Source organism: Chiloscyllium punctatum, chromosome 3 (genome assembly GCF_047496795.1).
Source record: "Chiloscyllium punctatum isolate Juve2018m chromosome 3, sChiPun1.3, whole genome shotgun sequence".
NCBI classification, from domain to species: Eukaryota; Metazoa; Chordata; class Chondrichthyes; order Orectolobiformes; family Hemiscylliidae; genus Chiloscyllium; species Chiloscyllium punctatum.
The window spans coordinates 47,044,775-47,058,299 of record NC_092741.1 but is presented as its reverse complement, the minus strand read 5'-3'; the positions used below and the strand labels follow the sequence as shown (position 1 = coordinate 47,058,299).

Genomic DNA, 13,525 nt, shown 5'->3' with positions numbered 1-13,525 from the left:
ACATGGGACACTTGCCGTTGAAGCACGATACAAAACCTTTGGTTCGGCCACAGCCGTAGTGTTGTACATAATTGTGGTCACTGCACTATAGGAAAGATGGGAATTCCTCGAGGGGAAACAGAGGAGATACACCAGGATTTTGCCGAGGATTGAATACTTTGGCTTTGAAGAGAGGCTAGATAAGCATAAGTTCTCTTCTTTGGAGCATAAAAGGTTGAGGGGACACCTGATAGAGCTACATAAGATTATAAGGAATGTGGACAGAGTGGAGAGAAAGTAGGTGTTCCCCTTCGTTGAAGGGTCAGTAACAAGAGGGACACTTTTAAAGGGGAAGGCAGGAGACAGAGGGGTTTTCAACTCAGACGCTTTGGGCAGGGGTTGGAATGTTCTACCTGGGAGGATAGTTGAGGCAGGTAACTTCACAACCTTTTTAAAAAAATGGATGAGCACTTCAAAACACCTATCCAAACCAGGGACCGTGCATTGAAAAGTCAATTTAGCATAGTTAGGTGGTACAGACTCTGTACTGTGCGATTCCATGGAATTCATATACGTCAAAAATCTGTTAAGTTACCTTTCAAAAATTATCAAATGTATTTTCTTCATTCTTTCAAGGAGTGCTTTCCTGATCACAAGTTATTGCACAAAAACAGTTAACATGAGTTTGAGGGCGGCACGGTGGCACAGTGGTTAGCACTGCTGCCTCACAGCGCCAGAAACGCGGGTTCAATTCCCGACTCAGGTGACTGACTGTATGGAGTTTGCACGTTCTCCCCGTGTCTGCGTGGGTTTCCTCCGGGTGCTCCAGTTTCCTCCCACAGTCCAAAGATGTGCAGGTCAGGTGAATTGGCCATGCTAAATTGCCCGTAGTGTTAGGTAAAAGGGGTAAACGTAGGGGAATGGGTGGGTTGTGCTTCGGCGGGTCGGTGTGGACTTGTTGGGCCAAAAGGTCTGTTTCCACACTGTAATGTAATCTAATCTAATTTCACATCTGCCTCGTCTGAAATTTATGTCCTCTGATTACTAACACCTCTACCACTGGAAACAAATTGATTTTCAATACCAAAACTCTTTATGACTTTGAAGATTTCCATTTAGTCTCCTTTGACCTTCGGTTCTAGAAAAAAAAAACACCACCAGTTTCTCTAGTCAAGCAGCTGAAGATACAATTCTCACTCCCCTTTTGTGTTTTTACAATTTGTGCCAATTGATAAGACAATCAAACCTTGATTTTCCTTAAGCAAAAACAAAAAAAAGGATAAATTATCTTTCAGTACAGTTATCACAATTTGATTAACAATGTACTTCCAGTGACCACAGGTAAGTTGCATAAGCAAATTTAAAAAAAGAAAATACATGCTACTTCTTTCAGCCTCTGTCATTGTACTTCAGGTCATCATATGCTGGTTGGCTTGCCATGTTACCACCTCAATTCCCTTCTTTGATTCACCCATTCATCTTCTAATTCCACTTGCAAAAAGGACATACGTTTTATAATCGCAGACTTTGTTCATCAACTTTCACTCCTCCTTTACCTGAGTTTGTTGGGCTGCAAGGTCCTCATATCAAGCATCCGTGACCAAGTTACCATTCTACATGAAGCCAGACTCAGAACTGGCAGGTCATTTATTTGTAAGAAAATACCACATCAGAGCCTTATCCAGACACAGTTCATTTTCTGGTGACCTCTGCTGGCAACACACAATGAGGAATGGGAATGACAACTGGATCCAAGCTTAAAACAGGAAGTTTTGACCAACTGTGGTACTATCACTACAGCAGTTCATTAATTCAAGAGAAAAAAAAAACAATTTGAATCCTTTCAGCTGAATAGACTAGTCAATCTGGAAGCCTTCATTAAGAAAACTGAGAAAAAAAATAGACCAAGTCCATTTTCAGGTATTGGAACGGTGATACGATTATCCTGTTGAAGCAGGCTTCACACAACAAACATTGTGTTAGCTAATCATCTAAACTAAGTCAGTGTGGAACAAAATCATTGTTGACTGGTTAGGATCCTTGCTGTCACGCAGCTAAACTGGACCTCAAGATAGCCTTCCCTCACTGCACTCCTGCAATAGGAACAGCTGCAACCATCTCTTGATGGGTTGCCAGGAAGGAAAACTATAACAAATAGAACAACAAGGCAGGGAGGAATCCCAGACTTGATGACAAAGACATTCTTGTTGGAGGTGAATATGGCAGGAGAGGTGCCAATTCTCAATGGGGAGCTGAAAGAATTTTAAGGGACTGTCTGAGAAACAGCTGGGCAGGAGGGAATTAATTTCTGGAGATTTTGCTCAAAGATCTGGCTGCAGTGCCAGAAAATGTAAAATGAACTCTAACAGGCAATCAAGATTAGTCACTGCAACTTCTCATGACACCCTCCATAACATCTCACAATACTTAATTCAAAGCTCGCATTCAGCAATCAGAACCATACCCAACACCCAGATAGATACCCAATATCAGTAACTGGAATTATTCACAATTCCAGCTATTCAACTTCAAGCATTTATTCCACTTCAGTGAAAATATATTCCATTTAAGTGTTCTAAAACCCAAGTCAAAATTCTTCCACAACCTACTAAGTATTTGGAGAGAAATTAATGAACAGATTTAAATAAATTTGTGGGCAGTTTAATTCAAAAAGTCAATCCACAATACCTGCAAGCAAAGTACAAAGGAGTAGCTCCAGAAACATTAGGCCGGTTGATATTTGCACCACTTTCAAGAAGGCAAAGAACTGTCTGTGAAGAGAAAACAAAAGATAACAATGAAGATCTCAACGGGCTGTCAAAAATATTCACACAATACATGCACCAGAAATTAACCATCTCCCATCTACTTTCAAATAGTATTAACATTGGTGGATCCAACAGTAACAGTAACTGGGGGTCACAATTAACCATAAACCTAACTCACCATATTATGCAACTGAAAAGCAGGTCAGATGTTGCGAAATCTGCTGACTGCAACTCACCTTAGGATACCCAAAACCTTTCCGGTCACGAAGACAAATCAGGGAGTGCAGGTGAAATACCCTCCACTGATCTGGATAATTGGAACTTTATACAAGCAAAAGCAGGCCATCCACCACTGAAACATTCTCTGACACATAAACTGCAGTATGGAACATCATTAAGATGCATTGCAGCAATTCACCAAGGATCCTCTGACAAGCAAACCCACAATCCCTACCAGTAAGGAGAACAAGGCCAATAGGTACACAAAGCAACAAACCATTCTGGAAAAGTGCTGATTTTATACTGTAGAAAATTTGGGGCAGAGATAGCAAAACAGAAGGGAAGGTAATAGGAAGATTAGATAATAAAAGAAACAATAGATCGGAGATATCAGAAAACAGGCAACAGATGCAGTAATGGTTTTAAAGAAGAGATAGGCCCACAGAAGGTGTTAGCACAACCAGGTGACAGGGAGAAATCAGCTTGCCTCTTTCTTAACCCTATTTAATGTTAGTTACAACAGGCATTTTCACCATTTCAGCACATAGCTATCACACTAAAGTGTGATACTGGTCAAAATTTTAAAAAAGTCAATTTTAAGATGTTCCTGAGTACAAGATTTAAAAAGGAGTGGATCCGATACAGGCAGGAAGATTAAAAAGTATACAGATCAAAAAAGTTGCATGGAGCAAAAACATAAACAGTTGGAAAAGCCCTGCAGGTCTGGCAACATCTGCGTAGAGAAATCAGAGTTAACGGTTCAGTCCGGTGACCCTTTCTGAGAACTGATGGTAGCTAGGAAAAAGGTTGTATTTTTTAATGCACAAGATAGAGTAGGCAGAAGGGTTAAGGAGGAAACAATAGGGGAAGATAGAGCCCAAAGAGAGAGAACAGTTGGACAGACAAAAGGAGCAGATAGCAATGAGCCTAGGAAAACAAACAACAAATGGGGACAATTAGTGGCTAACAATGGGTTGTGTGTAATAGCAGATCACATAGGGTAAGGTACCGGAATCCCTAAAATTGTTGAAATCAATATTGAGCCCAGGAAATTGCAAAGTTCTCAATTGGAAAAATGAGGCAATTTTCTTCCAACTTGTGCTGAGCTTTGCTGGAACACTGCAGCAAGCCTGAGAGAGAGAGAAAAAAAGAGAGAGAGAGAAAGAGAGAGAAAGATGATGTGTTGAACAGACAGGCAACCAGAAGCTCAGGTTCTTTTTGCAGACAAAACAGAGGTGTTCTGTGAAGTGATGACCCAGTCTACACTTCATTTCCCCAATGTATAGGAGACCACATCGAGCAACGAATGAAGTAGACCAGGTTGAATGAAGTGCAGGTAAAGTGATGTTTCACCTGGAATGTGTTTCAGTCCTTGGATATTGAGGAAGGAAGTAAATGGGCTGATGTCACAGCTTCTACAGTTGCAGGGAAAGGTGTAACAGAGCTGATGGAGTAAGGTGGAAACGGAGGTAAAAGAGAGGGTGTTTGGACGAAGGACGAGTGGACCAGGGTGTCCCAGAGAGAATGGTCCTTGCAAAAGGCTGACAAAGGAGTAGAGGGGAATGGGTATCTGATGGTGACATCTCGCTGGAGGTAGCGGAAATAGTAGCTAATGATTGTCTGGATGTAGATGGTGGTGGGATGATAGGTAGGAAAAGGGGGACCCTATCGCTGTTGTGGGAGGAATAAGGGGTGAGGGTTGAAGTGTGGGAGATGGATCGGACCTGGCTGAGGGCCCTGTCAACTACAGCTTTGGGAATCCTCGGTTGAGGAATAAGGTAGACATTTCACAGGCCCCCATGTCAAAGTTGGCATCATCAGAACAAATGCGATGGAGACTGGAAACTGGGAGAATGGAGTAGCGTCTTTACAGGAAGTAGAGCGCGAGGACGTATAGTCAAGGTAACTGGGGGAGTTGGTTGGTTCTTAGTGAATATTGGTGGCCAGCCTATTCCCAGAAATGGAAACAGAGATATTTAGAAAGGGAAGTGAAAAGTCAGAAATGGACCAGGTAAAGGTTAAAGCGGGGTGGTAATTGGAAGCGAAACTGATAAACTTTTCCAATTTCACAAGAGAAAGGGAAGCAATACTGAAAATAGCGTCAATATATGGGAGAGAGTGTTGCAAGTGGAGGCCGGAATAAGACTGGAACAAGGAATGTTCCACAAAGAGACAGGCACACCTGGTATCCATTGTCACCCCCTGACGTGTAGAAAGTGAAAGATACTAAAAAGAGAAGTTGGTCAGCATGAGAACAAGCTCGGCCAGGTGAAAGAGGGTGGTGGTAAATGGACAGTTCAGGCCTTTTGGTTTTCCAGGAAGCAGCGGTGAGCCCAAGGAAGACATCCTGGGGAGACAGATGGAGCCTGTAAACTGGAAATTCTGAAACTAACAAAGAGTCAAAGTAACTTTGGATGTAAGTGGGAAGGGACTGGACAAGGGGAGAGAGAAAAAAAAATAAGAGTTGCAGTCGGAACAGATGAGTTCTGTGGGGCAGGAGCAGGGAGAAGTAATGGGGCTGCCCAAGCAGTGCTGTTTGTGGAGCTGTGCAGGGTTGGGAAACTATGAGCTCAGAGGTAGTGTGGGGGCACTGGGGGAGATTAGTAAATGAAATGAGGTTAGTGACCACAGTGCTCACCATGGCCTAATGATCCATGGTGGGGTCATGGTCCAAGGTGAGATAGGAGGAGGCATCTGAGAGCTAGTGCGCAATCTTTGCAATGCAGAGGTCAGTTGACCAGACACCAGCCTTGTCAGCAATTTCCATAGAGTCCTTGAGAGGTTTGATTGTTAATCTGGATCTCAGTTGTTTAATGGTCAACCTCTATTCAGCATTGCAAAATCTGGAGATATATTTTAGTTCTCAGTGAATGAAATCTCTCTAATTTGAGACAGACTTTGAGTCCTTGCTGTTGCAAACAAACATTTTTCTCTCTCTTCCGGTGCTCAAACCGGCCGCAAAAATAGGGTTGTCTTGCGTATTCAAGAATCCAGCCCCATTGTACTTCCAGGCTGGATACTCTGCAGGCAACCTTACACGTTTAGTATGTGCCACTCACAAGGCATGTGCCTGGAGATCAAATACACACTTGATTGCTCTACAAAACCTCTCCACTCAGTCTGCAAGTACAATTCCAATCTTTATGCACTTGTCATCTTATTGTACCAAGCTTGCTTTTACGCTCACACTTCTATCCTAGGTCAGTCTCGGTATTCCAGCAAAGACCAATCCAAGCTGCAGGAACACTAATTCATTTTCTGTTTAGGTACTTCATAGCTTTCTGGACTTAATACTGAATTGATTAACGTTAAATCTCATTCCTTGATTTTGCTTTGCCCCACCTTACCCAACCTTCACCCTTGCCATCAAACTGTTAAAAGCTACTATGAGCATCTTCTCTGGATCGCTCTCTTTTCTTTATAAGATTACTACTCCCCTCATTTTCTGACCTGTAACACTTTGAACTCTAATCATCTGCACCATCTAACATTTCCCTGACCTTTTTGTTCCACCCTCTCCTCCTGACCTCTCTCTATAGAATAAAACTAAGCCAAGTTTACCAGACAGCAGGAATTAACCTATGAAGACAGACTGGATCAATTTAGACCACACTTACTGGAGTTTTTTTTTAAAATGGGGGGTGGAGCAAAGAGAGAGGTCTCAGACATTTATACGATTCTAACAGGATTACCACAGCAAGATGCTTCTGATGACTGGGGTTTAGAAAATCAGGGATTAGAGTCTAAGGATAGGAGGCAGACCATTTAGGAAGCAATAAAAAAATTCTTTTGCAGCTCTTTGACAAGCTATCACTTTGGTAATGTAGCTAAATGTGACAGACAGCTGGCAACCACAAGTTCCACGAGGAAATAAAACTGATTATCTGTCATCTGTCAATTCTAGTTGAAGGATAAATATTAGCCAAAAATTTGGGAGAACACCTTTTACTTCATAGAAAGCTGAGAATGTGTCATCCCCACTGGAAAGAGTCTAAGTGTACTGACAAACTGGAGAAAGTTTAGCATTACATCAAAAAGTAATTTCTGATTTAATTGAGATCTTCATAATCAAGAAGAATTACGATACAGTAAATAAACAGAATTTGTTTCCAGCAGCAGTGGTATCTGGAAGAGACAGATTTAAGTATATTGACAAAAGAATCAGAGGTGGAATGAGGGAAAATAAATTTGCACAGCATGATCTGGAACATCTGGGTGATGGAGCAGATTCAATAGTAATTTTCAAAAAGGAACTAGGTAATTTTTTGAAGAAGAAAAAAATTGCAGGATATTGGGAAGTACAGGGGATTGAACAAACTGAATACCTCTTTCACTTACACAATAGGTCTAATGGTGACCCTCTGCGCTTCATTATTCTACGGCTTCGCATAGTCAGGGACAAGTACTGAAAGTGAATTGTATTCTCAATTCTGAATGCCAACAGAGTTCTCAGCATTTTGATTTGGGCAAATATATTATCACACAGCGAAGGGTGATACGAGGAACCACATTTTACTCAAAACAGAGCATCACCTCTGCAAAATTCCAAAAAGCAACTGTGTTTGATTTTAGAGTAGTGCATGTAGATCTGTGCTATCAGATAAATATATATCATTTTATGATATGTTAGCAATCACAAATATTATATTTTTGCTGGGGAAATACAATTTGTCAAAGCTGTTTGTCTTATACTAGTCAGAACAATTCACAACAATGCAAGGTCAAGGGGAAAATCAACACTTATACTACATGAGAGGAGTGTGCTGATCTATTGGCCAGTGAACTCATTCACAGAGGTATTGCCACACAGAATACATTAACTATTGTTGATTGACAGCTAACTGTCAGGCTATTTACATGATTAAGGATTCCTAAATACTTCCAAAGATCATAACTGACTTGCATATCAGCAGTAATGTAATTTTGAGAAGATTTGTAGCTCAGGTTGAGACTCTGGATGCAAGTTTGCTCGCTGAGCTGGAAGGTTTGTTTTCATCACCATACTAAGTAACATCAGTGAGCCTCTGGTGAAGCACGAGTAGTATGGCCTGCTTTTAAATGTGTGTTTAGGTATCCTTGGGGCAGTGATGTCACTTCTTGCCTTTTTCTCAGGGGGTGATAAATGGGATCCAAATCAATGTGCTTGTTAGATAGAAGCATGGCACTCCAACCAGAACTCTATCAACACACACATTGTCTTGGATCCCATTTACCATCCCTTGAGAAAAAGAACAGGAAATAACATCACCAACCAAAGGAAACCGAGACACAAGTAAAAAGTGGGCCACACCACCAGTGCTTCACCGGAGGCTCACTGATAATGTTACCAAGTTATGGCAACAAAACATCTGAAAACAAACCTTCCAGCTCAACCAGCAAACATACATCCAGTAATGTAATGTTCAAATGCTTATTTGACATTGTTAGCCAACTTACTAAGGCATTACTCAAGAAATCCATTGATATCTGCATTGCAGTATTATAACACGGGATTTGGATTGCTCAGATGTCATTATAATTATGAGCTCAGCAACTCAAAAAGAAACAAAGAGAGGAACAAAAAAATTTACAGCTCAAGAACAGGCCCTTCGGCCATCCAAATCTACTGCCTAAACCTGTCGCCCAATTCCTAAGCATCTGTATCCCTCTGCTCCCTACCTATTCATGCATCTGCCAAGGCACATCTTAAATGAATCGACAGTATCTGCCTCTACCACCTCTGCTGGCAACGCATTCCAAACATCCACCACCCTCTGTGTGAAGTACTTACTGCATATAGCCCCCTAAACTTTCCACCTCACACCTTGAAAGTGCGACCTGTCGTTATTGAATCCTTCACCTGTGAAAAAGCTGGTCTCTATCCACCCGTCTATACCCTTCATTATTTTGTAAACCTCAGTCAGGTTGCTCCTCAAACACTTTTTTCCTAAGGAAAACAATCCTAACCTACTCAACCTCTCTTCATAGCTAGCACCTTCCATACTAGGCAACATCCTCGTAAACCTTCTCTGCACCGTCTCCGAAGGGTCCTCATTGTTTTGGCAATGTGGCAACCAGAACTGTACACAGTATTCTAAGTGCGGCCGAACCAACATCTTGTAAAATTTTAACATGACCTGCCAGCTCTTATACTCAATACCCCGTCCAATGAAGGCAAGCATACTATATATGCTTCTTGACCACTATATCCACCTGTGCAGCAACCTTCAGGGTACAATGGACTTGCACTCCCAGATCTCTCTGCACATCAACTTTTCCCAAGGCTCTTCCGTTCATTGTATAATTCGCTCTAGAATTAGTCTTGCCTAAATGCATCACCTCACATTTTTCTGGATTGAAAACATCTGCCACTTCTCTGCCCAACTTTCCAGTCTATCTATATTCTCCTGTATTCTCTAACAGTCCCCTATGCTTTCTGCTACTCCACCAATCTTCGTGTCATCTGCAAACTTGCTGATCATACCAACAGTGCCCTCTTCCAGATCATTTATGTATATCACAAACGACAATGGCCCCAGCACTGACCCCTGTGGAACACCACTGGTCACCTTTCTCCATTTCGAGAAATTCCCTTCAACTACTAATCTGTCTCTTGTTGCTCAACCAGTTCTTTATCCACCTAGCTAGAACACCCTGCACACCATGTCACTTCACCTTCTCCATTAGTCTACCATGGGGAACCTTATCAAACGCCTTACTAAAGTCCATGTATATGACATCTACAACCCTTCCTTCATCTATCAACTTGGTCACTTCCTCAAAGAACACCATTAAGTTGGTAAGGCACGATCTCCTCCACACAAAACCATGTTGCTCATTATTTTCTAAATATAAATAGATCCTATTCCTCAGTACTCATGCAGTTCAATCCTGTTTAACAGCACCATGTGATCCCGAACAGGTCCAGCACTCACAAACAGCTTTGCTAGATTTTAGATGTAGGTTTGCTCGCTGAGCAGGAAGGTTCATTTCCAGACGTTTCGTTACCCTGTTAGATAACATCTTTAGCGGGCCTCAGGCGAAGCAATCCTGAAAATTCCTGCTTTCTATTTATGTTTGGGTGCCTTTGGGCTGTTGCATCAAAGGAGACCATTATTTCATCTTCTTCGATCTTAAGTGTCTTTGATGGTCTTCAGGAATTCTTGGATGGAGTGGATAGAGTTGTGAGAGTCTTCGACTAAGTGTTTTAGTCTTTGGTGTAACTCCTTGGCCAATCTCTAAGTTGGTGTTCCAGGTAGTAAGACTAGGGGTCTGAGGGGGGCTCCTGGTTTTTGAATGTTGGGCAATCCATAGAAGCGTGGTGTGTTGGATCTGTCTAGTTTCATTTTTTCAGAAGTCAGTCTTATTTATTTCTCCACATTTCTGAAGTTTTTTTTGAGTCGGGCTGCGATTCGGTTCTGTAGTTGTGGGGTCGGGTCTATTGCCACTTGTTGGTATCTGTAAGTAGTGCATTCGCGTTTTCAATGTAGTCTCTGGATAACAATGTTTTTTTTAGTCTTTTTAGTGCTCTCCTTTGTGCATAGAGTGTGTTTTCTTCCATTTTTATGCTTAATGTTGGTGCGACTACCTGTCTGATGGTTTGCTCGGTTTCTCCTGAGAGTTGGTTGTCTTTTAGTGTTGTTTCTAATCCTGCTAAGGAATCTTTCTTGTCCACATCCTGGCAGTTGTAATTTAATCTTCTTACTAAGACAGCTTTTTCAGTGTCTGGTAAGGCTCGGTCAGATAAGTTTTTTATCCCTGCTTCTGCATTGTCAGTATTGTTACTTTGTGTAAGTTTATCTAGTTTTTTTTCCATTTTCTGCATTTGTCGCTGTCTAATTTCTATGGCTTGTTGCACTATGTCTATCTATTCATGGTCTGTTGCATGATGAGTAAAGACTTTGATGCAAAATTTCCTGGTTGTATTTACGGAGTCGGTTGTGGGCATCATTAATCATTTCTCTAAGCATTCTGCAGCCGTTTTGCTCTGCTATGCTTATGGCTAGTGGGGTGTTAAGGGGAGGTTTTTATTGAAGACATTTTAGGTAGTACCTGCTTCCTTAGGCATTTGTGCAGGAAGTACAGCTGTTAGAGGGTGGCAATCTGTTGGATGGTATTAGTTTCCCATTTTCAGGCCAGTTTTAGCATACTGTACTCACAGGTCTTAGCAATGTTACCTAATAGGGTAATGAACCGCCTGGAAATGAACCTTCCTGCTCAGCGAGCAAACCTACATCCAAAACCTCAACCTGCGCTACAAATCTTCTCAAAACTCGCTAAGCTTTGCTAGATTCCATGAGAAACATGACTTGAAAAGATTGACAGATAGCCCAGCATACGAGCGTAGGCAATAGAAACAGAAGTAGGCTGTTCAGTCCCCAAGACTGCTTTGCTACTCAATAGGATCAAGGCTGATCTGACACTCATGTCTGCTTTCTTGCCTTTTCTTAGCATATTTCTGACATGCAAATGATACATTGGATATCCTCATATACGTTAATGGGTTCCATACAGTGTTCCAATTCACTTCTGAAATGAAACAGACCCTTTCCTGGATGCCCGAGTTGAAAAAAAAAATCAACTTTCTAGTTCTCTACTATTGTCAAAACCTGCCTTCGCTGGTCAATATAAATGTTGGGATTTGTACAGTTCCACATGCTCTCAGATTGGCCGAGATGCGGATAAAACCAATTGCTAACCATATAAACTTGATGTCGATAAAAGGATGCATCCAAGCCATCCTGTAGAATGACTGCCACCTTGATCAGTTCATTACTCACCATCTATTGCCAAACTCAGTAAAGCCTCTATGGTAGTCACTTTTGAGCCTGACATGTGCCTAATTATTTCAGATTATCCTGGAAGAGAAGATACCTCAAAAAGATTGAGCAACACGTGAAGTTAGCACTTGGTCGTCACTACTATGCAGTAACAACAAAAATGATGCTTGCCACTAACAGAATGCTGTTGTCAAGCCAAAAAGACATCCATCACATAAGTGATGCAGCGTATGAATTTCGGTGTTGTTATGATGCCAGGTGTATAGGTCAAATATCCTAAAGACCAATGGATCATATCAAACAATGTCCCTTGCACTATTTACAATGAACAAGGTACTGACTGTATCAAACCAGCCCATACTTGCAAAACTTGCAAGGATCCAAAATTAGATTTAGTTCTGCATAGAACATTTAACAGGACAGCACAGGAACACTCCCTCTGGCACACGATCTACACCAATCATGATGCCATTCCAAACTTGTTATGCAACTGAACAATCAGAACTAGATAATCCTGAGTATGAAACTAATTGAACTGAGACGTAGTGTGGTGCACTTCCGTGTACTGGAAGCTATATACATTACTGTGCAAAGAACACTGCATCTGCTTTAATGTAACAAGATGTGTGACAGCCATTCGCTGGTTCATTTCTCAGGGCACTGGCCAGTGTCAAACTGCATTGAATAAAATTTAAAGAAAGTTTGGCAGTTAACTGAGAGACAGAACAATCTCCGTGACAATGCCTCTACCTGAGTGGACTTGCTGCTCAATTTGCTCGCTCCTCCCAGGCTGTTAAAGTGCTGGTTTATCCCTGGAGTTAGTCCTGTCACAAATTCTCATGACTGCATGATGGAGTTTCAATAAATTGGCAGTAGGTGGCTTAGTTTCTGTTGACAATTTTGATCCGTGGTCCCATACAAATAAATTTGATACATACAGGGAGGCCTAAAAATGTGGTCTGAGATAATGAACCAGATAAAACTGAAGTGAAAACGATAAAACTGCCATAATCAAAATGCTAATCTAGCACATTGTAAGCAGGTCATTGGGGTCAGTTGATTAAATAATTCACTGGGTAGATATAAAAAGGGGAACAGAGAAGACTGGTGCATACACAAAGCTGAAAGAACAAGCAGTTAATTAATGCTACGCATGAAAGATACCCATTTCTGTCTCTGCCTTCACTCCAAATTGACAGAACAGGGTTGAGCAGAAAAATGGGATCTTTGCAAGTTAGTCACATGACATCTATAAAGATCAAACTTTTCTATTTTCCTTGTTGACACCAAGAGCTAAATCTGATCTACGAACCTTTTCCGTGCAACATATACATGGTATCCAGTTGGCATTCTATCCTGAGCACCAATTTGCAATACGTAAAAGACCTATGGTCACACCACACATTAGAGTAGACAGTGACAAAGAAATGCATGAAGTAGCAAATGATTCATTCCTATTTATGCTGGAGCATGCATAAACAAGTAAAGCAAACTGTAGCAGGTTTGACAGCAAGCACAACAGTAAGGATCAAGTAGTGATTTTTCTCCTCGCCTCCTCCCTCCTTTCCGCCCCCCCCCCCCCACCCCACCACCTCCTCATAGGATGAAGAAAATGCATCTGTTATAACAGTTATGGGCTAGAAATAGTAATATGATTTAGCAAGTTAAAACAATTTCAGACCATATTCTTGATGTGCGCAACTGGTGAACTGACAGAACCCTTTATTCAAAGCAGCAAATAAAAAACAAAAAATGCAGTGCCAGAATTTCAGCTTAATATTTGAAAATATTTAAAATCAA

The 13,525-nt window shown here is 41.4% G+C and overlaps 1 protein-coding gene across 2 annotated transcripts in view; it reads right to left on the bottom strand.

Moving 5' to 3' along the window:
• Positions 1-13,525, bottom strand: part of hace1 (HECT domain and ankyrin repeat containing E3 ubiquitin protein ligase 1) — a 102,827-nt gene that overhangs the window by 61,993 nt on the left and 27,309 nt on the right. For both annotated transcript variants that reach the window (XM_072553056.1, XM_072553065.1), the window contains one exon: positions 2,668-2,750. In XM_072553056.1, coding sequence (XP_072409157.1) covers positions 2,668-2,750 — 83 coding nt within the window. The remainder of the gene's footprint in view (positions 1-2,667; positions 2,751-13,525) is intronic.